The sequence below is a fragment of the Engraulis encrasicolus genome, chromosome 1 (genome assembly GCF_034702125.1).
Source record: "Engraulis encrasicolus isolate BLACKSEA-1 chromosome 1, IST_EnEncr_1.0, whole genome shotgun sequence".
In the NCBI taxonomy this organism is placed as follows: domain Eukaryota; kingdom Metazoa; phylum Chordata; class Actinopteri; order Clupeiformes; family Engraulidae; genus Engraulis; species Engraulis encrasicolus.
Window position 1 is genome coordinate 36083461 of NC_085857.1, and position 27964 is coordinate 36111424.

Here is a 27964-nt window from a genome sequence, read left to right on the forward strand (position 1 = left end):
TTTTTCGCCTCTTGTTTGACATGCAGAACAGGCCCAGTGACTTCCCCATTTTTTTTCAAGGACAGGGAATGTGGTTTAGCCAGCTGTCCATCCAACTGTTCTCAAACAAAAATAGAATAAAAAGTCCGACAAGAGTCTGAGTCAATACCACCATAATATGCACAAAAATATTTATTATTTATTAATCACTGTGAATATAAAGTGTGTACACAACTATTTAGGATAGCCTTTCAGAATGTGTCTACGAAAGTCAATAGTGGAAGACTATTCAACATAGCTCACATTTGTACTTGTATTTGAACATATTAGGCACAGAGCAAACTTTTAAATACAGCAAATGATCGCACAACCTACACGTAGATAAGAAGCAAGATGCTAGGGACACATGCAAGTGAATTTCAAAGTGAAAATAAATTTGCCATTTCTTCCTATGTGCAAGCAAAGTGGGGAAAAGAAATGCAAACAGGGATAAAGCGACAATATTCACACTTTGAAAATTATGCAAATGAGGAGCAAATTTTGCCTGCAGCGACCAATCAAGTCCACAACATAGATGTTTTAATTGATTTGATTCACCGCTACAACCTGATGACCACAGACCGAAAGGAACACTTTTTTTGCAACAAAAGGAGCACAACTTTGCCTCGCTTCGTTCATTTCACTTCCATATGTCCCAGGCATGAGCGGTAACTAATAAGATTACATTTGAACGGAATATGACAACACACACACAGATATCACATGATGACCAATACACACAAACACTGTAGTGACAGCAGAGCGTTTCGCTCAATAAACAAACATTAACAGCGTAAATGACTCCTCCTTGATTCATCTTCATATGGCACATTCTGAAACACACACTAGCAAGTAGGAATAATGAAACACAATTTTGTGAGATGGCATAATGAAAAAATAACATTGTTAGTATGCATAATGAAGCACCATTTCCATCTGCTGTGTAGGCTATGTAATGCTTGTGACATGGGGAATTCACAGACACGGAAGACTTTGACTTTGGCTAAATCAAGCAGAACTACAAAGGACATCGCTCCTGACCTAAGCTGAGCACAACAGCACATACAAAAAGAAATTAGACAAAGAAACAACACATATCGCTCATTTGATTCATCCCGATGTAGGCTACTCAAAAGCTAACTGGCATGTTAGCTGCTGGCATAAATCCAGCATTGTGTCTCCAGGGGATGCTGCAATCACTCCTTGACACCACCCAGGAGCAGAATTGTCTAAAAAAAAACGGTGTCAAAAGTAAAATCCCTGTGACAGTTTGCTTCCAACAAATGTAACTTCACAGAATAGCTGTTCTGTGTGTGAACTAGGGCTGCACACAATATATCGAAAATGTATCGAAATCTAGAGTGGTGATATGCGTATCCCGAAAATGACTTCAGTATCGGTAACAAGTAAAACATTTCTGTGCAGTCCAATCACTAGCTGAATGAAGAAGCCCGACATGACCAAAGCCACGCCCCCGACACAGACCGACAAATTAGTGACAAGAAAAACACTTTGCTATATTTCTATCTTTTAAATATAGTTATCAAGGTATTGCATGATGTTATCGAGTATCAAATTTATTTCTGATATCGTGCAGCCCTAGTGTGAACCTCAACCGCATTGTAACTACCGTTGAAGCTACCCATTTGCAACTAAGTAAGTTTCTAAGTGGTCAGCAACAACGGTTTCGATAAATCAGGTTCTGCCTGTCTGCAGAACTCATGATCAGCTGATTAAGAGCTGGTAGGGTTTGTGGTAGGGTTTTCACTTCCTGAACCCAAAATTGACAACTTCTTGTCTACTGTGGTTAGGATTGCCAACTTTCAAGGTAAAAAAAAAAATACGGGACACTTCATTGTGGCGGGCTCCTCAAGACAGGTTCCCCACCCACCTCTTCTCAGGTGTTGGGCCACAGCACCTTCAGGAACCCTGATTCTGGCAGCCTAGAGATATTATTGTGCCTTTCATGTGCTCTCGAAAGTAGATATCATCCAGTCTCGGAAACTCGTATATAAAAAATGACGAGTTGTACAGTGGAAAATACCACAAAGGGGACGTTTATGTGTGCTTATGTGTGTGTTCACTGGTATTTACCATAATTCCCAGAGCACATGAATGCACCCTACGTCTTTCACATACAGTAGTTTTATTTGTACAAAGGAACCATCCTGCAAGAAGAACAGGATTTTCCAAAGTTTTTCAAGGGGTGTTTGATTCACCCTTTTCAGGAGGTGTTTCTGTACTGTAGTCCATATATTTTTTTCCGTTTTTATTCAAATCATTTTAAAATCAATTATATTCCAGCTTTATGTACTTGTACATCGTTTATATACGTGCATGTCTTGTATATATATATCTATATATCTATGGTAGCCGGGATTGACCGGTCTGCTCAGGAGTTGGGCCTCGGCACCTTCAGGGAGAAGTCGGCGACGGGGCAGCCCTGGGTCAGGCAGCCCAGCGAGATGACGTCCACGTGGGGGGAGAAGTAGCGAGGCAGGGTCTCCGGCGTCACCCCTCCGCTGGCCTCGATGATCACGTGGGGGAACTCCTTCTTCAGGCCCAGCGCAGCCGCGTGCAGCTCCTGAGGACAGACGAGACGACAGCATCTCAGCCACCAAATCTGGGGTGCGGTTCTCAAAGGCGTAGTTGTTTGCCAGTTAGCAACTTGGGTAGTTGCCAATGGGAAATCGCATTGCAACTAACAAAGTAGGTAATGTAGGGCCTAGTTAGCAACTATGGTTTTGAGAAATGCACCCCTGGTGCATAGGTATGGGATGCACCCCTAGTTGCTAGCTAGGTTAGCTTGTTTGCAATGCAATTTCCCATTGGCAACTACCCAAGTCGCAAACTGGATAGCAACATACACTTGAGAAATACACCCCTAATCTTTTGCACGAAAATGTAAGAAAGAATGTGTATGTGTAAATGTGTCAGTAAATGAGCCAATATTAACTGCTATGCCCAGGCTTGACAGCAAAAGATGTCCTGGTCATTGAAATTGATGTAGATGGAAATAAAATCACCTATTGTGGTGTTTCTCATCAGGGGCTCTACAGCCCCCCCAGAGGGTGTTGGGGAGCCTAAGGGAGGCATTGAGAAGGATACAGCTGAGAGGAAGCAGTATTTGGGGGGCATTAGTCCAAAAAGGTTGAGAACCACTGACCTAATCCTATAAAAAGTGTACATTTCCATTCAAGACAGCACAGCCATTAGCAGGGTCAACACATCAAATGTTCAGGGACCTATACAGGGTTTCTGGACATTTTGGATCACCAAATATAAGACTTTTTAAGACAAATATAAGACCTCTGATGATAAAATATAAGACCACCGCTCGGGGTGAGGCATTGCAATATTGCTAATGTTATTAGTTTGCATTGCTATAATGAAATGTAGGCCTAGTACATAATTATATATAATAAACAATATTATATGACTACTGTGCTTTTATAGTGTAGCATAGGGTAAACATAGTGTAAGCAGTAGCAAGGTGCAACTGATCTGTAGGCCTACAGACACCATGCATGCATATGGTCAGTTAACTGACAACTGGCATTTAATTGAGGGTCCCACGCATGTTTTGACGGCCTATGGAAAAATCAGATGAATGTTCATCAAATGCCTTTAAATGTACACATTAAAAATGGCTCAACAATTCATCATTTCTGATGGATAAATAGTTGAATGCACTTTGCTATTAGGAGAGAGGACACCTGGTGTCAAAAGGGTTAAATGTATGACTACTCTGAGTGCCGTTCCTCCTCCTCCAGCTCGCTTTATCAGAGGTAGCAGAAGCAAGCGTTCTACTTTGAGCTTAGCTTGGTGTTCTCTAGATGGGCGCAAGAAACAGCGCACAACTTGGAAGCGATTTCCAGCATGTCCATAACAAGCATTTAGCGCATTTACCGTTGCCCATCTGGTTACCGATTTGGACATTACGCACCTTGCCAGATCATTGGCTTCGTACATATTCTGTTACTCATCCGATTTCGTATTGCCTCGCGCTCACTTCCTCATGCTGCCATCATGTTAACGAAATCATTTTGCATTTGACAGAGGCATCAAATAGCCTGTCACGTATCTAGAGGCGATTTTGAAAGTGTAGGCTATTGTATGAAGGAACAATTATTTTCGAATACGGTCATAATGGACTTTATGAAATGAACCCTTTACATTTAGCAAACGCTTCTACCCAAACGCGAGGGCATGGCTAACATACTTACGATAGACAACATTTAATACACTCAACGACTGATTAGGCTATGCGTCCTCCCGGCACAGTTAACATCAAGCTTCATATTCCGACGTTGCTTTGGATAGCAGCTAACCGTTTTATTTCTTGTCCTCAAGCCACATTACACTGAACGTGCATCTATCTACCCATCTCGATACACGTTCATATTTTTTCGACTGTTTCTACTAGAACATGCAAGTAGGCTAGACGCTGCGCCCACAGGTCTGCGGCTGCCCCCCGCTGTGTGGCCAGCGGGCTGCGCTGCGCCACAAACACAGATCCGTTTCCTCTACTTTTCCGCATCTTGATAAGGCACGTATGCCGGTTAAATAAGGTTTATAGCGTCAAAAAATAAACCTTTTTTCTTACACTCAAGCTACCCAGATGAAATATAAGACCTCCCACGTAAATATAATACCACACTTCCAAAAATTGGCGAAATATAATGCTTTATAAGACCTTAAAAAACAAATATCAAAAGTAAGACTTTATAAGACTTTTTAAGGATCCGCGGAGACCCTGCTATACTATCACTGCAATTTTCGAGTCAATTTATCGCTGTCTACCACTGACCACATGGTGAGTTCCATGTCTTCTCGAACGCAAGTTTAATGCCATTTTATAATCGATTGCTTGAGTGCTCTATTGGAGTCAATGTAAAGGTGGGGGGGTTGCAGTCTTGGATACCCAAATGCTCCGTTCAGCACCAAATGTCAAAATTGTGATGAGAACATCTCTACTTTACCCCAGAAGTCACACAAACAGGGCTTAATGTCTAAAATAGCGAACCACCACTTTAAGTTAAGAGGTAAATCATCTAATAGAAGAGCCTGGAGTATCTGAGGACTCCAGGCTAATCTATTAGATGATTTACCTCTTAACTAAAACTGGTTTACTCCTGAACCAGCTTATTTGTATATATGCCCATGTTGTTTGAGAGAGCAGAGCAGATTACAGGTTCAAACATTTGTTTCCCAAACACAGTGTTCTCCCTTTTGTTGGGTGCAACATTGATGAAGGCTCTCATAGTCAACATGTCTCTCTGACCCCTGCAATGTCAAGTCAAGTCAAGTAGGTTTTATTGTCAATTTCTCTACATGCACTGGTCATACAAAGAATTTGAAATTACATTTCTTGCTTTCCCATACAGACATAGACTAATCTAGGTAAGGACATAGACAGTATAGACATAGACAGTACTTATACATGGACTTAAGACAGTATGGACATAGACAGTGCTCATACAGACATTTAAAGTGCAAGACTGGACAACAGAAGACTTGTAGAGAACATACATTAAGAGGAGGTAATTGTTGTGCTTTTGTGCTTTTCCTAAAAGTCCTTTATAGCGTTCTGACATAGTAATAGTAGCATTTTGAAGAAAAATAAATATTAAATAAATGTTAAAGGTCTATCAAGTACACCAGCAGCAGTGTGTGTGTGTGTGTGTGTGTGTGTGTGTTTAGTGCAAGTGGTTGAATAAAAAGGGGAAAACATTCCTGAGTGTAATCTACTCCCTACATGTTCAAAGTTTCAAAATGTTCACAAAGGTTCAGATATTTCTTTTCTACACTCAGCCCATGGCCGCCCTCACCCCCCAACAGACACACACACTCTTTAAAAGAACAGTCCACCCTTTTTTGATTTTCACATACCGGTATTTGCAGTATTTCCTCGCATTGTTCATGAATGTGCATATCATTTCCGTCAGTGTTGCCATTTCCTAGTTTAACAGTAGAGCCAAATTAAGCATAGGAAACAAAACATCATCAAATGTACTTATAAAGTACTTTGAAATTAATGTCTCAGCTAACTCACCAGAGTGCAAAACAGCTATTTAATCCTGCCCTGTGATCATTTGTGGCTTGATGCTAATGCCTCCATTCACTTCCAGTGATTATGCTAAGCCATGCTAATAATTTCTGATAGAATAAATCTAAGTACTGAAAAAACTGGGGAAGAAAATGATATGCACATTCATGAATAATGCTTGGAAATACTGCAAATATGTGAAAATCAAAAAAGTGTGGACTGTTCCTTTAAAGGGACACTGTGTGAGATTTTTAGTTGTTTATTTCCAGAATTCATGCTGCCCATTCACTAATGTTACCTTTTTCATGAATACTTACCACCAATCAAATTAGTATTCGCAAAAAGTATTCATTGTGACTAGAAAAATTGCGCTTTTCATACATGAAATGGGGGATCTTCTCCATGGTCCGCCATTTTGAATTTCCAAAAATAGTCATTTTTAGCTGCAAAAATGACTCTACTTGGACCATCACCATACTAGGAAATATTTGTTTATTACTTAGTAAACTTTCATGTAAAGATCAAATTTGGCAATAGGCAGCCCAGTTTCAATGAGCAGCATAGTTGCAGTACCTTTTTTAAGCCTCCCTTGTGTGCACACATGCATGTGGGCGCGCGCAACATAAACACACAGCCCATGCCCAAGCCAACCACTTTACATACCACTTTTCAGGGGCCGGATTCACAAAGTGGTTGGCTTGGGCATGGGCTGTGTGTTTATGTTGCGTGCGCCCATATGCATGTGTGCACACAAGGGAGGTTTAAAGAGTTAGAAGATTCTATGTTTCCAATGTCTTATTTTAAACCCTGTTTGGAAAGTGTAACTGCAAACAGTACAACTGGCTCACTTTGATAAGGCTGAGGGAATATCTTCCACTAAAAGAAAAGAGACATGTTTTTAACCACACCATTCAATCATGGAAGGTATCCCATCTATCAGTAGTTGTTTGATTATTTCCACGCATATTACTATGGTTACATTCATTTGACCAGGTTATTGCACAGAGCACTTTTCCGAGTATAATGCAACCTCACGGTGTCTTGCACACTCCCCTGCAGTGTTGCACAAGCTCACCCTTCCCTCACTTGAAACATCCGTTCACACAGACCTACACGTTCAAGCTCGTGTAGGCTACAGTTCCTATTTCAAGGTTGAGAGGTCGCAATAAAATGACAATTATGTTCTAGTCTAATGCATGTGCATGTTCGAATGCAAGTATGGATGTGTTCTAAATAATGCATGCCGTGTGCAATAAAAAAACACATGTTATGCAAGGTGGAGCCTCTTTACTGAAAATGAAAAACTGAGTTGAACATTTGGGCCCTGTGAAGCCTGCTCCAACCTGAACAATTGACTATAAAGTAGGGTGACCAAACGTCCGTATTTCCCGGGAAATATCCTGATTTTGCGACCTGTCCTGGGCGTCCCGGGATATTTCATGAAATTATGGAAATGTCCTGTTTTTTGTCTGATTGAAACTAAAACCCCTGTGGCTAACATAAAACACTTTTTACTGGCCTGCATGTAAAATCAGTTCTGATGTCATCAGCATTAATAAGGACAGCTAGGGAACTCGATTCCAACCCTTTCTTTTATCCGTATAGCGCTTCTCATTTGTGCCAAGGTTCGAATGCATTGGCTTCACTAGTACGCACCTTACGTAGCAAGACAACGCAACGCAGGGTGGCATAAAGTCACAGCCAAGTATAACCACACGGCATTTGCGGCGCGCACTAGATTCTAGCGTGTGTATCTTTTATAGGCTAAATGAAGGGGCTAGTAGACAGAAAGGCACTTCTGCAAGCAACATGCCGAAATGCAAACGCTCATCATCGGTGAGTTACTTGGAAAATTTCTGAATATTGATCGGGACAGAGTGAGAGGCATCGCGGCCGAGTGCATACCTATTTGAACGAGCAGAAATAACCAAAGAGAAATATTCTGCTTAGCAAATCAACTACTTGATGAAGCTGGATAAAACTAACAAGTTTGTGAGGATAACAATATAGTAGATGAAAAGGCTAAAGATGAAAGCCAATGACAGATGACAGAAAATGTATGAGGCTGGAACTCCAGCATATCTTGCATGTGTTAGGCCTAGGCCTACTCCATGCCAATTCAGCCTAGGCCCACACACTTTTTAGATTAACTCCATGAATATGTCTCAATGTTGCATTTTAGTGATGGGCAACCTGAATACATTAGGCCTAGGCCTACTTATAGTCCACTGACACATTCCAAATTACCTGGGTTCACTTGAAAATTCTGTAGAACCACTGTTAGTTGAACTGGACAGAAAAAATCAGGTCAAATTTAAATAATATTTACCCAACCAAAAAAAGCACTTTATATAACTGAAATTATGATAATTCTATAACTAAAATTCAGGGAAGATCGGTGAATGGAGACAGAGAAGGGGAAATTGTAGCAACTTAAGCATATCTAGCAGTGCCCTTCATACGCACACACACGCATGCACATGCACACACACACACACGCATGCACATGCACACACCACACACATACACACAGACACAGACACAGACAGACACAGACACACAGACACAGACACAGACACAGACACACACACACACACACACACACACACACAGCTTCAGGCTTACATTCACATTCACACAGGTTATCTCAGCTCTTTGAAAAAACGCTACATAAAACGCATTTACTATTATAATTCTTTTAAGTGAAGAGTGAAATGAGAAAGAGAAGATGAAACTGTAAGCCCGTTTTGGGGAAACGGTTGTTTGGTCATTGTGAGATCTCACGACTTCATGTTCTGCCTGCGCAACATTCACCAAAGTTAAAAACAAAAAACAAGCCCACATCATATGCTTTGTGAGCGTCCGTTGGGCTGGGCCTGATTCCCATATACTGTAGCACATGCATCAAGTGTTCTCCGGTGCATGATGTGCATTGGTCTGTGTGCATGGCCATAACTACCACTGAGTACACAGAGGTCATGTCCTCAGTATTTTTCTCAGAACTGTCAAATTTGTCAAATGACGGCCCTGTCTGTGTGGTTTGTGCAATGTACTGCGACTTGGAGGACATGGCAACCATGCACACACACACACAGGGAGGGGCCCCTAGTTTTCAGCACCAAACCGTGCCTCTGTAACTTGTGTGGAGGAAATGAAAAAGAACAGCGTCATCCCTCCCCAGCCACAAGACTGCATGCAAAGGGTGACACTACCATTTAAACTTTCAAATACCTTCAAATATGTTTTTTAATACACCAACACCCACTCACATATTCGGCTTTACTAAATGCTGATACTATACGGAATTAGGTCTGTCTCTTCAAAAGTGGCCTTTTACTTACTTAGGTCAGTCGCACCAACTCAAATATGCAGTTTTATGAAAATGAATTACTGTTATTTTTAAGTCCACACGAGACTGAAGAGCCAGAGGCTGTCAGTTTTGCGCAAGACACATCTCCATTTCACTTCCTAAAGCAGCACTACACATTTGCTCAATTCTGTGATCTCACCTTCGGGTGGAGAAATGTCGTGTGAAAGGTTGTGTTAGTGGTTTAGTGGTTTATCTGTCTCCCACTCCCCTTTTCTCTGTTAGTTGAAGGTGGAGAGTAGGGCTGCACAATATTTGAAAAATATGCGATACACGATAACATGACTGTATATGGCGATATTGATATTACTCACGATATTTAATATATACATATATTTTCCCCTCTCTACTCGCCATTCTACACTTTATCATATGAAACAACTGAGTACAATGTTTTATTTCCAACATTATTTTTATTCTGAAAAAACATGGCTAATATACTGTATCAACTTAAAATGTCAACCTTTTTAATACCTTTTTTAACCTTTTCACCAAATTGGCTGTTATTAAAAATTATAAAGTAGGTATCACGACATAACCAACTTTAACCAACAAGTCGTGATATCGCGATATCAATTCATTTTCGATATATCGTGCAGCCCTAGCGGAGAGTACCGATAGGATATGCATGAGTGTTCAACCGGAGTCAAAATTAAAAGGTCTGTGCTTACTATCACTAAACACTAAGCGTCTTTACAATCTGTGAGTGTAGTAAGTGTAGCAAGCAGCAAACAATACCCTTGAAATATGGACTTGTGAACTTATCAGTCCATCACTTTTTGGAAATATGCTCATCTTACCTTCTCTAGTTTTTCCTTTTTCCCAGCACAGCAAAAAATTAAATCTTAGCAAGCTTGTTTTTCTATTTTCAAGAAAAAAACATCTAGTCAATCTTATTTTCAGTACAAATCACCTAATAACTAGTACTTTTTAAATGGAATTTAGAACTAGAAATTAGAGTATTTATACTTGCTTTCAGATATTTGTCCAGGGGCTAGATATTTTTACTAAAATAATCGAATCAAGTAAAAATGTATTGAAACTAGAAAAATGAGCTTGCTGAGATTTCATTTTTGCTGTGAGCTATTGTCCGAGTCTGGTCACAGCACTTCTTAGCCTGCATCATTGAACCACATGGTAGGCTACCAGAAACTGAATGGTACCAACTGATCCCATTGCCTTCAATGATACAAGCCAATAGGGCTTGAAAGTGACGTCACATCCTGCGATTTCATGGGACCTCACAGGGTCTTTTGGCGGAAAATGTTGGCATGTAATCCAATGGCGGTATTAAAATGATATTTCGATCCCCAAAAAAGGGGTTCCACGCGCTTCTGTTTTTACATCTGGTGCATCAACGGGAGGGAGGCAGGTAATCTTGAATGAAGAGAAGACACCAGAGCAACTCAGATGGGATGCTTTTTCTTTTTAATTCAAGTGCACAACATAGGGACTAACGTTTCGATGGCAAGACATGGACTCTGATGAAGATGGCTTGCCATCGAAACGTTAGTCCCTATGTTGTGCACTTGAATTAAAAAGAAAAAGCATCCCATCTGAGTTGCTCCGGTGTCTTCTCTTCATTCGATATTTCGATCCCGTTTGAATTGTGCCACGAGCTTCACATGTTGTTTCTGATATTTTCCTATACTTTTTCATACAAAAACATAAAACGATTTAGAAGGGGGTGCTTCTTCACATTTTTCATGCTGAGGGCCTCAGAACAAAATATTGATACTTCTGCATGAATAATCTATATTTAGTGCCTTTAACAGCATAATTGTAGCACAGCGCATAATGACTGGAATCAGAAGATATTTACTCGCTACAATGCTATTAGATGGTCAGCTACGGTCCCGTGAAATGCCGAACTAAGGGGTGGGATTTTCAAGCCCTATAAGTAATATCACCAGAATCAGAGAACGGCTGGAAAAAGACAAAGCTCAATTTATTTAATAGAAAACAAGCTGGTCCACTTCAAAGAGACTGGCCCAAAGATGACTGGAGCACACAGGATACGTTTTGTTGTTAATTTATTGTGGTGCAAGCATGACTAACGTTTTGACGCAGTGCGTCTTCATCAGAGTCTGAGTGACTCAGAGTGACTCTGATGAAGACGCACTGCGTCGAAACATTTGTCATGCTTCCACCAAAATTTTGATTATAGATTAGATTTGAGAGATTCAGATTTTTAGATATGATCAGAATTATTAGCATAGCTTAGCATAATCACTGGAAGTAAATGGGAGCATTAGCATCAAGCCACAAGTGATCGATCACAGGACGGGATTAAATAGCTGTTTTGCACTCTGGTGAATTTACATTAATTTTAGAGTATTTTATAAGTTACATTACATTACATTACATTGCATTTGGCAGACGCTTTAAGCCAAAGCGACTTTCAAAAGAGGCAGTGTTTCCCATACATTGAGGAAACTATGGCGGCCCGCCATAGTTTAAATTTGGCCGCCATAGTTTACGAAAATGTAAAAAAAAAAAAAAAAAAAAAAAAAAAAAATTTTTTTTTTTTTTTTTACTTTTTTTTTTAAACGATATCCGTTTTTGTTAAAACCGATTTGAATTACGATTTTGAATTTCCTTCGCATTTTCCTCCTGGAGTAAATACATCCTACAGACTCTGTATTGGTTAGATAAGTAGTCCCACGGTAACAGGGGAAAGCATTAGGAAGTGACCGTAAGGGTATTACAGTTGATTCATGTGTGCACACATGTAGCCTAACATCGGGTGAGTAAAACAGAACATGTGCGCAACGATGCGTTATGACACGCCGATATGCGAGGATCTTCGTCCAAATCGCTAGTCGCATGCATCATCGCTAACTGCGTTTACATCGCGTGCCGCGTGTAAAGGAAATGTTTGTTGTTGACATGTATGGAATTCACTTCAATTTGTGCTGTTTCTTGCTTCAGTTGTGGACAAAACGATTGGCCAAACTCAAAATAGAAAGCCTTTGCTGTGCTACTGCCCCAGAGAGCTGAAAAAAAAAACCTTCATAGAAGAAGTCACTCTTAACAGGGGTGTTAACCAATCCAATGAGTTCTCTCATTGCTCTCTCTCTCTCTCTCTCTCTCTCTCTCTCTCTCTCTCTCTCTCTTCTCTCTCTCTCTCTCTCTCTCTCTCTCATAGTAGCCTACTATTTACCCCATAACAAATGGTGAATTTCTGAGCCCTTTTAATTTGTAGCCTATACCACTGAAGGCATGATAATGCTTCATTTAGAAATAGGGCCTATGTGCCTTTTATATACCAAATGTTTATCATTTTGAAATTGTTTCAGTTGTTTATGACTTGTGTATGACTGAAATTATCTCTGCATACTATCAGTGCTGCATTGCTTTGTAAAGATAGGCTATTCAACACACTTTAAAAACACACTGAAAAGATACGGCCATAGTAGCCTACTAAAAACATTTTGTTCATAATAATGGTGATTAATAAATGGTGGTCTTAAATTTTCATACTGACATCCTTAAATTTGACTTGGTAGGTCACGGCAGACCATCAACTTCAAAAGTAGATCTTGGTTAAAAAAAAGGTTGGCCTGCTATAGAGAGAACCTGTCAAGTGCTTGAAAGACAGGGATCAAAAGCCTAGTCAAGTTGTTGTAGTTAACTTGGGTTTGGGAGCAACATAAAAAAAACCTTCAGAGAAGGGACAGTTGGGATGAGTTTACTAACACTCCCTAGGCTTTGTTTTACAGTTGTAATGAGTTTGGTGACAGACATGACACAGCAGAGGAGACATCGGGCTGCATATAGAAATTAATGTGTAATGAATGTGAATATAGACATAAATGTGTAATATGTTGTTCAGCCCTTTTAATGGAGGAATTTGGAAAAAACTGGCCCTGTGACCAGCACCCCTCATGAAGAATGTGTACGCCTACAGATATGTGTGGGGGAAAAGGCATAGCCTACCCTTTAAGACCCTTTTTGTCTATGCGTTAACAATTTCACAGTGCTCTTAAATTCTTATCTCTGCTCCTATTTTGTTTTATTATTGTTTCCCAGACCCGACAGAACTGTGTTGTAAACAGAAATTATTCACTGTACTGCATTTTTTGACAATGACAATGTACTACTATTATACAAGTCATGGGTAAAATCTTATGTAGCCTTAATTCTCAAAATATAAATGGTTGAAATATAGGCCCAGGCCTACAGTTTCTCCATGCGCCAATGTCATACTGTAGTCATTGTTTTGCCGTTTTGCATTTACGCTGCAAGAATACAAACACCCCCAGCCCCTCATCCCCCCCCAAAAGGCCCGCGTGAGAACTACATCTCTCCCCCCCCCCCCCCCCGGACAAAATAAACCCCGGCTGCCCCCATAGTTTCCAAAATTTCTGTGGGAAACACTGAGAGGACATAATCAAGCCAACATCACAAGCAAATAAAGTGCACAGGAGATATACAGAACAACAAGTGCAGTTGCAAAGAGGGTTAGTTTTTTTTTTTTTTTTTTTATCATAAAGAGTAAATAACGAGTACACACGCACACACAAACACATACACACACACACACACACACACACACACACACAAACTAAACTAAACTAAACTAAACTAAACTAAACTAAACTAAACTTAACTAAACATCATGTCAGGAGTCTGCCCTGGGGCAAGGCCAGTTCAAGCATTAGTCTAGTAGATTCTCTCGAAAGAGGAATGTCTTTAGTTGTTTCTTGAAGGCTGCAAGAGATGTGCTAAGTCTTGCTGCCTCTGGGAGACTGTTCCACCACTTGGGTACCACAACGGAGAACAATCTTGACTGGGAGTACCTAGAGCGACTGGATGGCAGAGCCAGGCGGCTTGTGCTGGATGAGCGCAGTTCTCGTCCAGTAACATAAGGCGTTAGTAGGTCCTTCAGATAAGCTGGGGCCGTTCCTGTGATGGTTTTGTAGGCAAGGGTCAATGCCTTGTTCTTGATCCGGGCGGCGATCGGTAACCAGTGCAACTCAATAAATAGAGGAGTAACATGGGTCCTTTTGGGTTGATCGAATATCAACCGTGCCGCCGCATTCTGGATCATCTGCAGAGGCTTTAGCGCACAAGCAGGTAGACCTGTCATGAGTGAGTTGCAGTAGTCAACGCGGGACAGGACCGTGGCCTGGACCAGTCGTTGTGTAGAATATTGTGTCAGCACAGGTCTGATATTCCGTACGTTGGACATCTGGAGTCGACAGGTCCGGGTGACCGAGTTGATGTAGTTGGAGCATGACAGCTCATCATCAATCATGACGCCAAGGATTTTGGCGACTTTGTTTGGGGTCACGATGGTGGAGCCTATCTTGAGGTTGATGTTGTGACTGAGCGACTCTTTAGCTGGGATCACCAGGAGCTCTGTCTTGGCCAGGTTCAGCTGTAGGTGGTGGTCCTTCATCCATGTTGACAAATCGGTGAGGCAGGCAGAGATGCGTTCCGAAACCGTGGTGTCCTCTGGACGGAACGACAGGTACATCTGGGTGTCATCAGCATAGCAGTGGTAGAAGAACCCATGTGTTTGAATGACACGTCCCAGGGAGGAGGTGTATATTGCAAACAGAAGGGGTCCCAGCACTGATCCTTGGGGTACGCCTGTGGAGAGGGTGTGAGTCGTAGACAGCTTCCCTTGCCATGACACACTGAAGGTGCGTCCAGAGAGGTAGGAGTTGAACCATGAGTGGACAACGCCTGTGATTCCCATGGCTGTGAGTATCCTCAGGAGGATCTTGTGGTTGACTGTGTCAAAGGCTGCAAACAGGTCTAGTAGTATGAGGACCGAAGATAATCCTTCCGTTCTTGCAGTCCTTAGAGCTTCAGTCACTGAGAGTAACGCAGTTTCAGTTGAATGTCCACTTCTGAAACCAGATTGTTTTGGGTCCAGTAATCCGTTCTGGTTTAGGAAGTTGGTCACCTGCTTTGCTACTGCCCTTTCTAGCGTCTTGGATAGGAAGGGAAGCAGTGAGACAGGTCTGTAGTTATCAACATGAGCAGGGTTCAGTGTAGGCTTCTTCAGTAGTGGTGTCACCCTTGCTTGTTTGAAGGCGGAGGGGACAGTGCCGGAGGAGAGTGAGGAGTACATTTGAGGATGCTTTGTTTGCTCCCATAGACTTGCCTTGCTACGCTTAATTTGGCTATACTGTCAGCAATGCAAACACATAGACGAAAATGATGTGCACATTCATGAATAATGCTTGGAAATACTGCAAATATGTAAAAATCAAAAAGGGTGGACTGTTCCTTTAACTCTCTCCATAACATTGCAGCAAAGTATGCAGGTTTATCAGATCCCTGCTCACATTAACAACAGATTTGCATTCGCAAATCACACGTTACATAAAGAATGGATCTTAGATCTCAGCTCTTCTTGAACACAACTCTACTTACAGTGACCCCTGTGTGACACTGTGTGATCTCTGAGCCTAGACAGGTTTTTTTGTCCTGTAAGCTGTCATTTCTGTGATAACATTAATGCAGACCAAGAGGTAAATCTACTGATCGAATGTGGCGGATGTGGATTTCCCCTAGCCTGATAAACCAGACTAAATGTGAGATTGGATGTGTGATTTAGTCCCTGGCCCTGATGAATAGCATACATGCGAAGATTGTTGATGAGAACAACCTGTTGTCTTTCAAACCGTGCCTGTGCCTATAGGCCAAGGCTCTGACCAATCAGTGCCATCTTTCTCGTTGATGTGCCTAACCAGCGTTGCGAACTTCGTCGCCACTCCCTCAAAAACCTGCCCGCTTTGATTCAAAACAAATCTCTGCGTTGTGATTGGTTTGCCAGATTCAGGGCAATGTGTTCAAAATGTTAGACCGTCCGAGGCCAGACCACTCGCAGCCATAAAATGTTAGCGTCCAGCGGGTGCCGCTGGTTTACTAGGCTAGATTTCCCCCACCATTTCATAGCTAAGGCGGCCACCATGACAGCAAACACCCTCCGCCTTGAGTAGGTACACGTAAGTCCCCTAAAAAGATAAGCATTTCGTATTGTAAATGGAAAGGGGTGGGGGGCTTTAACAGTTCATATGAAACTGCACAACACAGCCTTTCCAAATAAACTACGTTTGGGGGTTTTCATTTCACAGCACAAAATAGCCTTTACTATGACGTGCCTTTCCAGTCACATATCTGACACTAGTTTAACCCTTCACTGTGCCACATTATGGTGCATTGCCAAGACTTTCAACTCCTGGAATTCGGTCCCCTCTTGTCATCCAGTTTGCTTCACACATCGCGAATTCACTTTGGTCATCCTATTACAATTTGTCTCTCCATATACAGTAGTTACAAGAACATACATCGCTCTGGGCCCCATTTCTCAAAAGCACCGTTGCTAATCAGCAGCTTAGTAGGTTGTCAATGCGAAGTTGCAATGCAACCAAGGAAGTTGCCAACTCTGTTAACAACGCAGCTGTCGAGGAACACAACCCTGGTTGTTCTGGTCGTTTCTGTTCCACAGTCACACAACAAAGTCCTTCTGCTAGCAGATCTGTCAGTTAGTCAGCCACCTAACTTGGAATGTCCCTTAATGTTATCTCATCTGCAATGGAAGTCAGTATCAGATGAGTGAAATATATCAGATTTTGGTATCCTGAAAAGGTCATAGATGTGTTTCTTTGGCCTCTCTCTCTCTAGTGGTGTGCATTGGGACTAGGGATGCAAATGATTAATCGATTAATCGACTTTAATCGATCAATGCGTTAATCAGTTAAAAAACATTAATCGCAATTAATCGACAATTCAACTGACAAGAGACCCAGGTGAAATGGGCATATGAAAAGTGTGTGTGAAGAGGGGTGTGAATAGTGGGAATATTTACATCACCTTTGGATTAAAGAATTGAAATAGAATTAATTTAAATGTGGTATTTTATCTCAATTTTTAATAAAAATGTTTAGATTTAGTAGGTTCTTTTTTGAGAAACATTGAGATTTCGGGGGGGGAAAACGCCGCTTGTCAATTAATCGTAAGTCGATCGATAAGGCTATCAACTAATGATTAATGAATTAATCGATAATTTGCATCCCTTATTGGGACTGCCCTTACGATTCGATTACGATTCGAGAGGTAACCATTCGATTCAAATTGATTCAGTCTGATTCTACAATGCATGTAGGGCAGTCATGGGTAAGCGGTTAGGGCTTCAGACTTGTAGCCCAAGGGTTGCCGTTCAACTCCCGACCAGCCAGGTTGGTGGGGGGAGTAATAAACCAGTGCTCTCCCCCATCCTCCTCCATGACTGAAGAACCCTTAGCATGGTACCGTCCCACCACACTGCTCCCTTGGGGCATCATTGAGCTTCCCCCTTGCACGGGGGAGGCATCAATGCAATTTTGTTGCAGTGCGCAGTGTTCACTTGTGTGCTGTGTCACAATGACAATGGGAGTTGGAGTTAACCAAATGGGCTTTCAATTTTGCTTTAATTGATTGTGATGCATTAAATTTCCACTGAAAGCGAAGGATTTTTTTCATCAGTCATGAGGCAATACAAGCAGTCAGATACTGAACAAGATTTTGTTAGCTGTTGTGTGCATCACTCCTTAAGTTTTCAGTGCTTTGAAGTGTTTGAATTTAACTTGAAAGTTTCTTTGCTCCGGAAATGCCCACAGAAGTAATTTAAACTTGAAAAAATGTGCTGCGTTGATTATGACATGCCGAGTCATGATTGTCGAGTTGATCATTGTTGACACCACTATCACTCGCCTCTTCAAATCACCATACAAAAAATGTATGCTAAAACACATGTTAAACCATCCACCCTTATTGTTGTAACCCTGGATCACTAGGGAAAATATATTTTAAGAAAACAGCTGATTACACACAACTAACACAAGTACTCAAAACCTGTCTGTACTATTGCATGCATCACATAAATCACCCAACAGGACCCCCTCAAGGAAAACTGGTTTTCTGTCTTGGCCCCTCAATTTGGAAAGACCTCCCTTCACACAGAGGATCAAGTAAATTGTAAATGTTTCTAAAGCCCTCTCATGTTTCTAATACACACTCACCCTAATCCTTTTCTGTTCATCTCAGGGATGTCAAACTTAGGCACGGGGGCCAAATCTGGCCCGCAGAGCCATTTTATTCGGCCTGCGAGATCATTTCAAATGTGTATTACGGTTGGCCCACATACACCATTAATGTATAGTGTAACAAGACTTGAACGTGAAATGTGGTTGTGTCACAGGATGTGCAGACACATTTAAACTATCACCTATGTTGGGAAAGAGTGTGTGTGAAATTGTGTGCATGTACGCATAATTTTTGTCCAATTTTTAAAATAAATGTTGAGTTCGGCCCGCAACTTTGTTCCAGATTTTCATTTTGGCCCTAGGTCAATTTGAGTTTGACGCCCCTGATTTATCTATTCCATTTCCTCCACACATTTGTCACGAAACATTTCTGCATCGAAGGTGCAATTCAACTAAACAGACATGATCTATTCAACCTGTTTTTTAAAGACAGGAGTTTATTGAGCATGCTGCTGATTATGCTGATGAGTAGCAATATAAGCAGAAAGAAAGAAGACTGAGAAGGAGAAAGAGGAAGTTAATGAAGTGATGACCACATCCCATTTTGAGATGGCTACTGTAGCCAGTGTTGCCAGATTGGGCTGTTTCCCGCCCAATTCAGCTGTTTGGGATGGCCTTCTGTGGGTAAAAATGGGTAAAAAAAAAAACGCTATTTCTGCAAATGTATGCCCATAGAAATCTATAGAGTTTAGTGCAAATTGGACTGGATTTAGTGATTTAGTGCTTCCAGGTTTTGTGCATCCTTTGGGCTGGAAATCATCAGTCTTATCTGGCAACCCTGACTGTAGCTGACAGTTTAGGCCTATGTAGAGAGAACATATTCACACAAGTACAGACTGTAGATATCATACACAGATCAGCTATGGCTTACGTAAATATGCCATCAAAACAGGATGCCCTAATATGAAATGGCTACGGTAAGTGTTTGTGGTCGTTACAAACATGGTGTCAATCGCTATATTTAAACTGGTACTTATAGTGGCTGATATTTCTCACATAGATCAAAGCAGCTTTACATCCAGCGAGTCTGTGTTAGAGCGCAGACATGCTCAATGTTCAATGTTAAACGTTGTTCGATGTTAAAATATTGTCATTCTACCATTGTTACTGGTTTATCACTGGTCAACCACTGTCATTCATCAATGTTACAGTGAATGCTCAGTTATTAACTATTACTTCACTTTACTATTATTGGACCATCACTGTTACGGTCCTGTCTTGCACTTTGATGTCAGTCTGTAAATGTCAGTCCTGTGTATGTCTATGTCCTTTCATGGTATAGAGAGATAAACGTAATTTCAATTTCCTTCTATGACCTGTGCATATGAAGAAACTGACAATAAAAGATGACTTGACTTGACTTGACTTGACAACAAGCAAGCATGACCACGCCATGCAGGAAACCAGAGAAGACTCACATTCACCCAGGTTATCTTAGATTAAATTGTTTAGAGGTATAGGCAACTGGCAATTACATATCATCATGATTTTCATTTAGTTAGCCTAGGTTTCCATCACCTGGTAATGATTTCATTTGCTCAGCGGGGCAGGACCTGGACCCCATCTCTCAAAAGCACTGTTGCTAACCAGTTAGCAACTTATTAGGTTTCCAATGGGAAATTACATTGCAACCTTACTAACTTGGTCAGCAACGATGTTGTCGAAAAACGCACCCCTGAACTTCTGGGAGGGGACTGACGTTACCAGAAAACCGGCCAATCGGCGTGAAAACCCTATTAGTCATCATCTCTTAGATGACAAAGAGACACTAAGAATTTACTATATACATCAGTATCATTTAATCAGGTGGAGGGGAGTGCACTGGAGCATTCAACAGTCCCAAAAATGTGGTGCTACATCGCCGCCACACCCACGCATGCACACAGACTGCCGGTGCGCATGGACAGCTGAACTCACCCCTCAATTCCCTGTGTACCCCCAGATCCTCACCAAGCACTGATGTCAGAGAGAGTAGAGATATATATACTTAAAGAATCTCTGCTGATGTAGTAGTCTGCTGTATGTGAAAGAATCGTGAGAATTAGGCCAGAGGACGTCTCTCAATCTCTCGTCTTTCAAACTCCAAACAGGAAGTCCGGCTAACACGCGAGAGAGCACACAGGAAGTTTCTCTCTGCCTTGACGTCTTCACACCTGAGCGCTTCTGGCGCCTGCTTGCTTTGCAACGCAACACTTCACTGTGCATCTTGGTTTGCACAGGCTGGCGTGATAGACAGAGGAACTGTAAAAACTACTGCCCACACATTTGTTAGGAACAAAAAATGTGATTCCATTTCGGCCCATAACGTCACATCAGATTTTACTCATGTTTCACTTACAACGCAGCTGGTTTGCTTTCGTGGCCGGTGTTCTCAGATGCCTTCCCTTAGCTCTAAATTATATGTTTTTAATTTTCTACAATTATAATTATTTAATGTTTTATCTTAATGTTTGAATTTTCTTTGACTTTTATTCTGATTCCTTTCTTTTTACTTTTACTTTTTGTGAAGCACATTGAATTGCATCTGTGTATGAAATGTGCTATACAAATAAACTTTGCCTTGCCTTGGTGGCAATACAACTGTCCACATAGGTAAATAATTATGTTGCTACAGTACAGAGCACAGGGCCAGCCCAAGCCTTTATGGGGCCCTAGGCCCCCCTTTATGCCCAGTGTAGAGGAACCTATGTTTCGAGGGCCGTTTGCGACCCTTGAGGCCGTTTTATCTGTCCCCCAAAATAATTTTAATGTTATGCAGCTTCATATGAAATACGACATGTTTTGTAAAGGAATCTTAGAAAATTTAATTAATTGCATTACAATTAACCTATATTCAGGGGACCTAGAGAAGGTGGGGTCTGTTTTAAAGGTGGCTGCCTTCAATATACTGTAGGCCTAAAATGCCTGGTGTGTGTTCATGGTACAGCCCTCGGAGGACTTTCACTGCCCTCGGATGAATTTGAAGTGGCCCCTCGAATGAAAACGGCTCCCCACCCCTGCCCTAAGCCATCATATAGTTTGCTTTTGCCTCGGTCCGGCCCTGACGGAGAAGAAGTTATTTAGACCATTAGAATGAGTTCTTTCTTTTTCTAGATGTTGCTGACTGGCGCCATCTGGCGATGTTTCGCAAAAGCACACACGAGGGTGCTGTGGTTTCCTCACACAGCCATCTGAGGCTGGAGAGTGGGTTTTTGAACATTCTATAAAAAAATGTGTTCTATAACAATGCAAGATTCTAACATTCCAAATTGTATGGTGCCCAGAATTCTACAGAACTTTCATTGCCCGAACATTCCCGTCACACCCGTGTGACGATACACTCTTAAAGGTAAAAGTAAAATAATCATTCCTGAAGGAATGAGCCAGTCAGCATCACCGGGTGGGATTTTCCATAGATGGGCAGCGTTATTGCTCTTCTTGCTCCTGTCGTTCTCAGCTGCATCATGGCGGGTCGAGTTCAATGTTCAATATGGCTGAAGTGGCGCATCAGTACAGACGAGGACAGGTTGTTTATCCAATCACATGTAATGATTTTTCATAAGGACCATTATTCGAAACCGTGCAAGTTGCGGAGGATTCCCCGGTGGTATCATGAAGAGGAAAGCGAAACATACCAGCTGGCGGGAGTCATGCTGGTTTAGGAAAAGAGAAAAAATAGCATACTTCCCCAGATGGTGCTGCTTTAAGGAACAGTCCACCCTTTTTTGATGTCCATGTATTTGCAGGTTTTTTAAGTATTAAACATGAATGTACGTATCATTTTCTTCTCAGTGTTTCTTCTCAATACTTGAGTTAAACTTTGGTTTATGGTGTTTTGGGTTGGTTTTTTTTTCATTCAGAATGTAAAATGCAAGAGATTGGTTTACCTATTCATGAGTGCCCTTGCTGGCTAATTGCTCCAGAGTCTAGACCGCCCCTCACTAGTAACCAGTGTTTGAAAAGAAGGAGGGGATAATGTCTTTATATTCTATGCGGTGGTACCAGTATGGCTTGACTCTGTATATCCTGTGTGCTCCAGTCATCCTTGGCCCAGACTCTCTGAAGTGGACCAGCTTGTTCTCTACAGGCCTAGCAATGTCAACTTTTCATGACCATGACATTGACATTATGTTTATGACTTGTTTATGACTGTGTCATTACATTCTTTTGAGACTGCTTAACATATAACGCCAGCGTCAAGTAAAGTGTAACAGGTGGATCTTCTCCATGTCCGCCATTTTGATTTTTGAGGAATAAACATTTTTAGCTGCAAAACTTACTTTACTTCGGCAATACTGGTAAATATGAGTTTATTGATTAGTATTAATATATTCATATATATTCATAAGAAGATGAAATTTCGGAGTAGGCAGCACTGCTGCAATCAGCAGCATATGTGCAGTACCTACTCTGGCCACAATCCTACATACTGTACCTTTAAATGTTTAATTAGAGCAGTGGTTCTCAACCTTTTTTTGATAAAATGCCCCATTGACATCATCATAAGCATGCAAATGCCCCCCTCACTATGAAAAAAAAGGAAATAGACTAATGCCCCCTGGGGGGCTGTAGTGCCAGCGCTGAGAACAACTAAATGAACATGTGAGTGTTCCTCTCTCATAGAGGTAGAACATTAGACTAGAAGTGACACGGCAACTTGCGGAAGTCTGAAGGTAGTCAGTCAATGCAAATCAATGGAGAACACGCTCACCAAAAATGGCCTAAAACTTTGTAATGAAGTGACACATTAATCAAGGACCAGATAGGAAATATCAGGCTAAATATCTACTTAAATAGCATGACATGTTTTAAACATTTTTTTAAAAATGTATTACTTAGGTAGTAGATATTTAGCAGCACACTTCAACTATTGTCCGTGTATCGCAGGGGTGGGGAACCTATGTCTCGAGGGCCGTTTGCAGCCCTTGAGGCCATCTTATCCGGCCCCTGACAGAATTTAAATGTTATGCAGTTTCATGAAATATGACATTTTTTGTAAAGAGATCCTAGAAATTATATTTGCAATACAATTAAGTTATATTTTCAGGTGTTAAAGGTGGCCGCCTTCAATATACGCCTAAAGTGTAGGGGCCCATACTGGTTTGGGTTCATAGTACTGCCCTTGGAGGACTTTATGAAATTTGAAGTGGCCCCTCGAATGAAAAAGGGTCCCCACCTCTGGTGTATCATGTGTCGACGGAATTTCTCACAGTATTAAAATATTTTTGACAAGAGGTGAGCTCCCTTCTCCATCCATTCACATTCTTGTACCTCCAAATAATGGCTGCCATGATTGCCGTGAAAAAGGGGGTGGGGGGGTCACCTCTAGTCTAATGTTCTACCTCTATGGGTGCATTCCAATATGCAGACTCCCGTCCTCCACTTGTGCTTGTGGCCTCGCTCTGCCTCTTGGCCCCGCCTCCGTGGAGAAAACAATAAAGTTTCCCAGCTGTCAGCCTAGCCACAACAACTTTTGGGGGACTGTTTTTCATTCACCATCCCGATTACAAATGAGAAAATGACATTAGAATTGTGCTTTTGCACAATGTACTTTTGGACAAAATATTGAATTGATTTCTGTCACATCATCATGAGGTCCCAAGCAGGCAAGTGAGCAAGGGAGGACGCAAGTCTGCATATTGGAATTCACCCTTTATGTCCTCTCCTCTCCTCTCCTCTCCTCACCTCTCCTCTCCTCTCCTCTCCTCTCTCGTACTCCCCTCTCCTCCCCTTTCCTCCTCTCCTCTCCTCTCCTCTCCTCCTCCTCCTCCCTACTCTCCTCTCCTCTCCTCTCCTCCCCTCTCCTCTCTTCTCCTACCCCCTCTCCTCTCCTCTCCTCCCTCCTCTCCTCTCCTCTCCTCTCCTCTCTCCTCTCTTCTCCTCCTCTCCTCTCCTCTCCTCTCCTCACCTGTGGCAGCAGGTTGTCCAGCATGATGACCTCTGCTCCGGCGCGGGCTGCCTCCCTGCCCTCCTCCTCGCTACGGCACTCCACCTCCACCTTGGTGCTGAAGCCACACACCGAACGAGCGTCACTCACCGCCTACAGGAGAGAGAGAGAGAGAGAGAGAGAGAGAGAGAGAGAGACAGAGAGAGAGAGAGACACAGAGAGAGAGAGAGAGAGAGAGAGAGAGAGAGAGAGAGAGAGAGATGTTCAAGTTCAAGAGATGTATCGTCATTGACAGAACCAGAAAAGCGCTCAGAGAGCGCACCGCCGTCCTCTGGTGGACAGTAACACTCACACACCGCAAATGAACAGACAAAGAGACGAAACAGCAGAACACACAACAAACTCTCAGACAATCACATAACCTTCTTGAGAGGTTATAATTAATGATGCATGTGACTAGTGAAGATGATCAATTAGCCTGAAAGGTTGCCTAATCTCCCTATACTCTCCTTTTACCTGCTGCATAGCCACCTACCTTTTACCTTGCCAACTGTTGCAGACAATTTTGATTTCAACCCGTAGAGTAGTGATTCTCAAGGGGGGGTGGTGGGGAGGTTATTAAAAAAAGGTTGAGGACCACTGCTGTAGGGTTTTCAAGAAAAGATGAACCACTGCTACTTCTACTACTACAACTACTACTACTGCTTAGCGTGGGTTTCAAGTTTTTTTAATTGTTACCCACAAGGGTTGGACAAACTTACTGAGACACCTGTCATTTTAGTGTAATTTTGTTCCTCTTGCATTCAAAGTTAATCTTGTTGAATGTGGTTCATCCTTTTTGGTGGTATGCAGACATTACCTTGAACACTGTGGCTCTTGATACATCAAAAAGACTTGCTGTCTCAGTCAAAGATGCAACAGCAACACACGTTCCAAGAATTTCTCCTTTTTGATCTCTGATATGTCACCAATAATGCTGTGTGCATTGCACAGTTTTGAGCAAAACTGTGCTCTTACCCTGCAAATTGAACCTTCACACTTCACTTTACTGGTGCAATGTGCCATTAATGGAGATTGGCCAATGACAGATGTCTCCGTTATTCTGTCCAACCCCTGTACTACTTTCTTCAATGTATGGTACCTTAGTAATGCTGCCCACTGCCCAGACATGGTTGTCCTTGAGCATGACCATGCCGCTCAGGTCGTGGCGGTGCGTGGACGCTCCCCCCACCAGCATGCTGTACTTCTCCACCAGCCGGAAGCCCGGCGTGGTCTTGCGCGTGCCCGCCACCTGCCCGTGCCAGCCGGCCTGCCGCGCCATGGTGCGCAGCTGGGTGGCCCGCGTGGCGATGCCCGAGGCCCGCGCCAGGCAGTTCAGAGCGGGTCGCTCCCCGAGCAGGACGCACCGGGCCGGGCCAGTCACCACCGCCGTGAGGGTCACCGGGTCTGGACCTGTGACAGGACAGAATCAACCCAAACAATCTGTAACACCTCCTGTGGCACACTGTAGTAGACATTGAAAGTTAACTACTATAGTGCTACATTACTATGACAGTGCATGGGGCCTTAAGTAATATTTTACGACTTGGTCATTGCTATTCTGGTAACAGCTAATTTATAATAACTACCCAAAAAAGCTTTATAAACACTTTATTAACATTTAATAATAATTAACATTTTAGAAAGCATCTACAAATGTTTGTAAATGAGTAAGAACCATACTACGACTGCACAGGGGAGTGGGGATCAACTTCTACTGAGTGAGTTTTATGTGGTTTCATGCCTTTTGGTCTTTCGAGGAGGAACTTCCAGGGCCGATGCGACTGTGCTGTGTCTGCTGTGGTAACATAGTATTTCTTACTCATTTGCAAACATTTGTAAACATTTTGTTGATAAGTTAATTATTTATAAAGTGCTTATTAAGGTATTTGTGGTTATTCTACAGTTATTCTTGCTTTCTCACATGCATAGAGATACTATTAAAAAGAAGTATAGCAGGGAGTGATATTGGAGTTGCTGGCATAGGTGTGTGTGTGTGTGTGTGTGTGTGTGTGTGTGTGTGTGTGTGTGTGTGTGTGTGTGTGTGTGTGTGTGTGTGTGTGTGTGTGTGTGTGTGTGTGTCTAGATGGCTTGAAGACAAGCCTATTTGGGGCAAATCACTAAGACTTGCAAGCCAAGGCATTCCAATGGGCAGGGGTCACTGGGTCTGGACTTATTGACCAGACTATAGTGTGACCAAAATGGTTGTGAAGTCCATTTGGGGACTCGCCAGGTTCGCCAAAAGCCTTTGACCTAAATTATTCTAATTTCTGAAATGTTGTTTCTTCTTCTCTGGGGTTAGGCTATAGGCCTACTGTCAACTAACAGCCCTATAGGCCTACGGAATCTACTGCAATGCACTATAATTCACTTTACATAAAGTAGGACTTAGATACATAATTTTTAAAATAGATGGGTTGGGTAAGTTTTGTATTGTGACACAAATGACATCTCACCCAACTTTTGGCCCTCGTTATGGGTCCACTCCACAGCACATCCGACCTCTTTGAAGACCGCGTCGAAGAAGGGGCAGCCCGCCAGGACGGTGCCAGGTGACTTGCAAAACAAGCGGGCCTTGACTGGGCGCGACCCCACGCACAGTCCCGCCAGGTCAAAGTTTGGCGTGTCTTCTGACAACCATTCTTGTGCGAGGCGACGCAGCGTATGGGGAGGTATCGTTTGGGAGAAATCACGCGCACTCGTCGCCATTGATGAGGAGAATGGCATAGACGGGTGATTTACCTATGAAGAAAACAAGACAAAAGAGCCATCAAAGTACAGCAATGGATCTAAATATTTACCTGACAAATGTTGCCATTGTTACACGTGCCTGAATAATATTAATATGAACCAATTATTGGTTTACATGTGCAATTGCCAGGCATGCAGTTTGCAGACGCTATGGAACAACAGCATATCACTATCATCGCATGCAAGTAGCATGAAAACATAGGCCTAGGCCTATTTGGTTTTGTGACCAATTTTAAATGTAGACATTTGAAATCAATTACTTACTTACTAAAGTCTAGGCTACACACCGCTGTCTCGTATTGACCCCGTCTTACTCGCTGCTTGTGTATGACTGGAGTGTGTCAGTCTGTCGTAGAACTAGAGAGAATGTGAGGTTGAGGTGAACAAATTCTGAGGATACTACTTTGGACCTGTGCGTTCAATACTTTTTCTTTCAAAATAAAAGTTGCCTGCGTCGGACACGACGCATTTACCTGAGAAATTACATCTCTGTATAGGTTTTAAAAAAAAAGCGGGTAAATAGAACTGTAGGTTATTCCCTCTTTTATTTAGGCCCTTTGCATATTGCCAAATCAGTAGGCTAGAGATCCAAACTGTGGCATGTAACACAAAGTGAAGGGTCTACATTAATCCCAAAGATGAATTGAGGAATAAATAGCCTACTTAACAGAATGGGGGGAATGAAAACAAGTGTGGGTTTTTTTCCAGCGTGCGTTTTGTGCCTCACCTTTCCAAGTTCTTTGAGTTATTTGGCCACACATGACTGGGTTGATACAAAAAAAAGAAAAGAAAAGGAAAGAGCTCCAGGGGGTCATAAAGGCTGCAGAGAA

The 27964-nt window shown here is 42.2% G+C and overlaps 1 protein-coding gene across 2 annotated transcripts; it reads right to left on the minus strand.

The window, feature by feature from the left end:
- Window positions 1-153: 153 nt before the first annotated feature.
- Window positions 154-27927, minus strand: LOC134450833 (nicotinate-nucleotide pyrophosphorylase [carboxylating]-like). Of its 2 annotated transcripts, XM_063200840.1 has the most exons (6): window positions 27862-27927; window positions 27399-27491; window positions 26840-27125; window positions 25486-25796; window positions 24366-24497; window positions 154-2602 (listed from the first exon to the last, which is right to left on the minus strand). In XM_063200840.1, exons 3-6 carry the CDS (start codon window positions 27108-27110, stop codon window positions 2411-2413), a joined length of 906 nt encoding a protein of 301 aa, XP_063056910.1. In that variant the 5' UTR covers window positions 27111-27125; window positions 27399-27491; window positions 27862-27927; the 3' UTR covers window positions 154-2410. The 2 variants fall into 2 exon arrangements, with proteins under 2 accessions (XP_063056910.1, XP_063056919.1); XM_063200849.1 differs by lacking the exon at window positions 27862-27927 and having other exon boundaries at window positions 27403-27538.
- Between the last annotated feature and the right edge of the window lie 37 nt (window positions 27928-27964).

Coding starts and splice junctions, on each gene's coding strand:
- LOC134450833 (XM_063200840.1), bottom strand. CDS start 27,110: ATGCCATTCTCCTCATCAATGGCGACGAGTGCGCGTGATTTCTCCCAA. Junction 25,797..26,839: donor TAACGAGGGCCAAAAGTTGG/GTGAGATGTCAT, acceptor GTCCTGTCACAG/GTCCAGACCCGGTGACCCTC. Junction 2,603..24,365: donor TGGACAACCTGCTGCCACAG/GTGAGGAGAGGA, acceptor GTCTGTCCTCAG/GAGCTGCACGCGGCTGCGCT.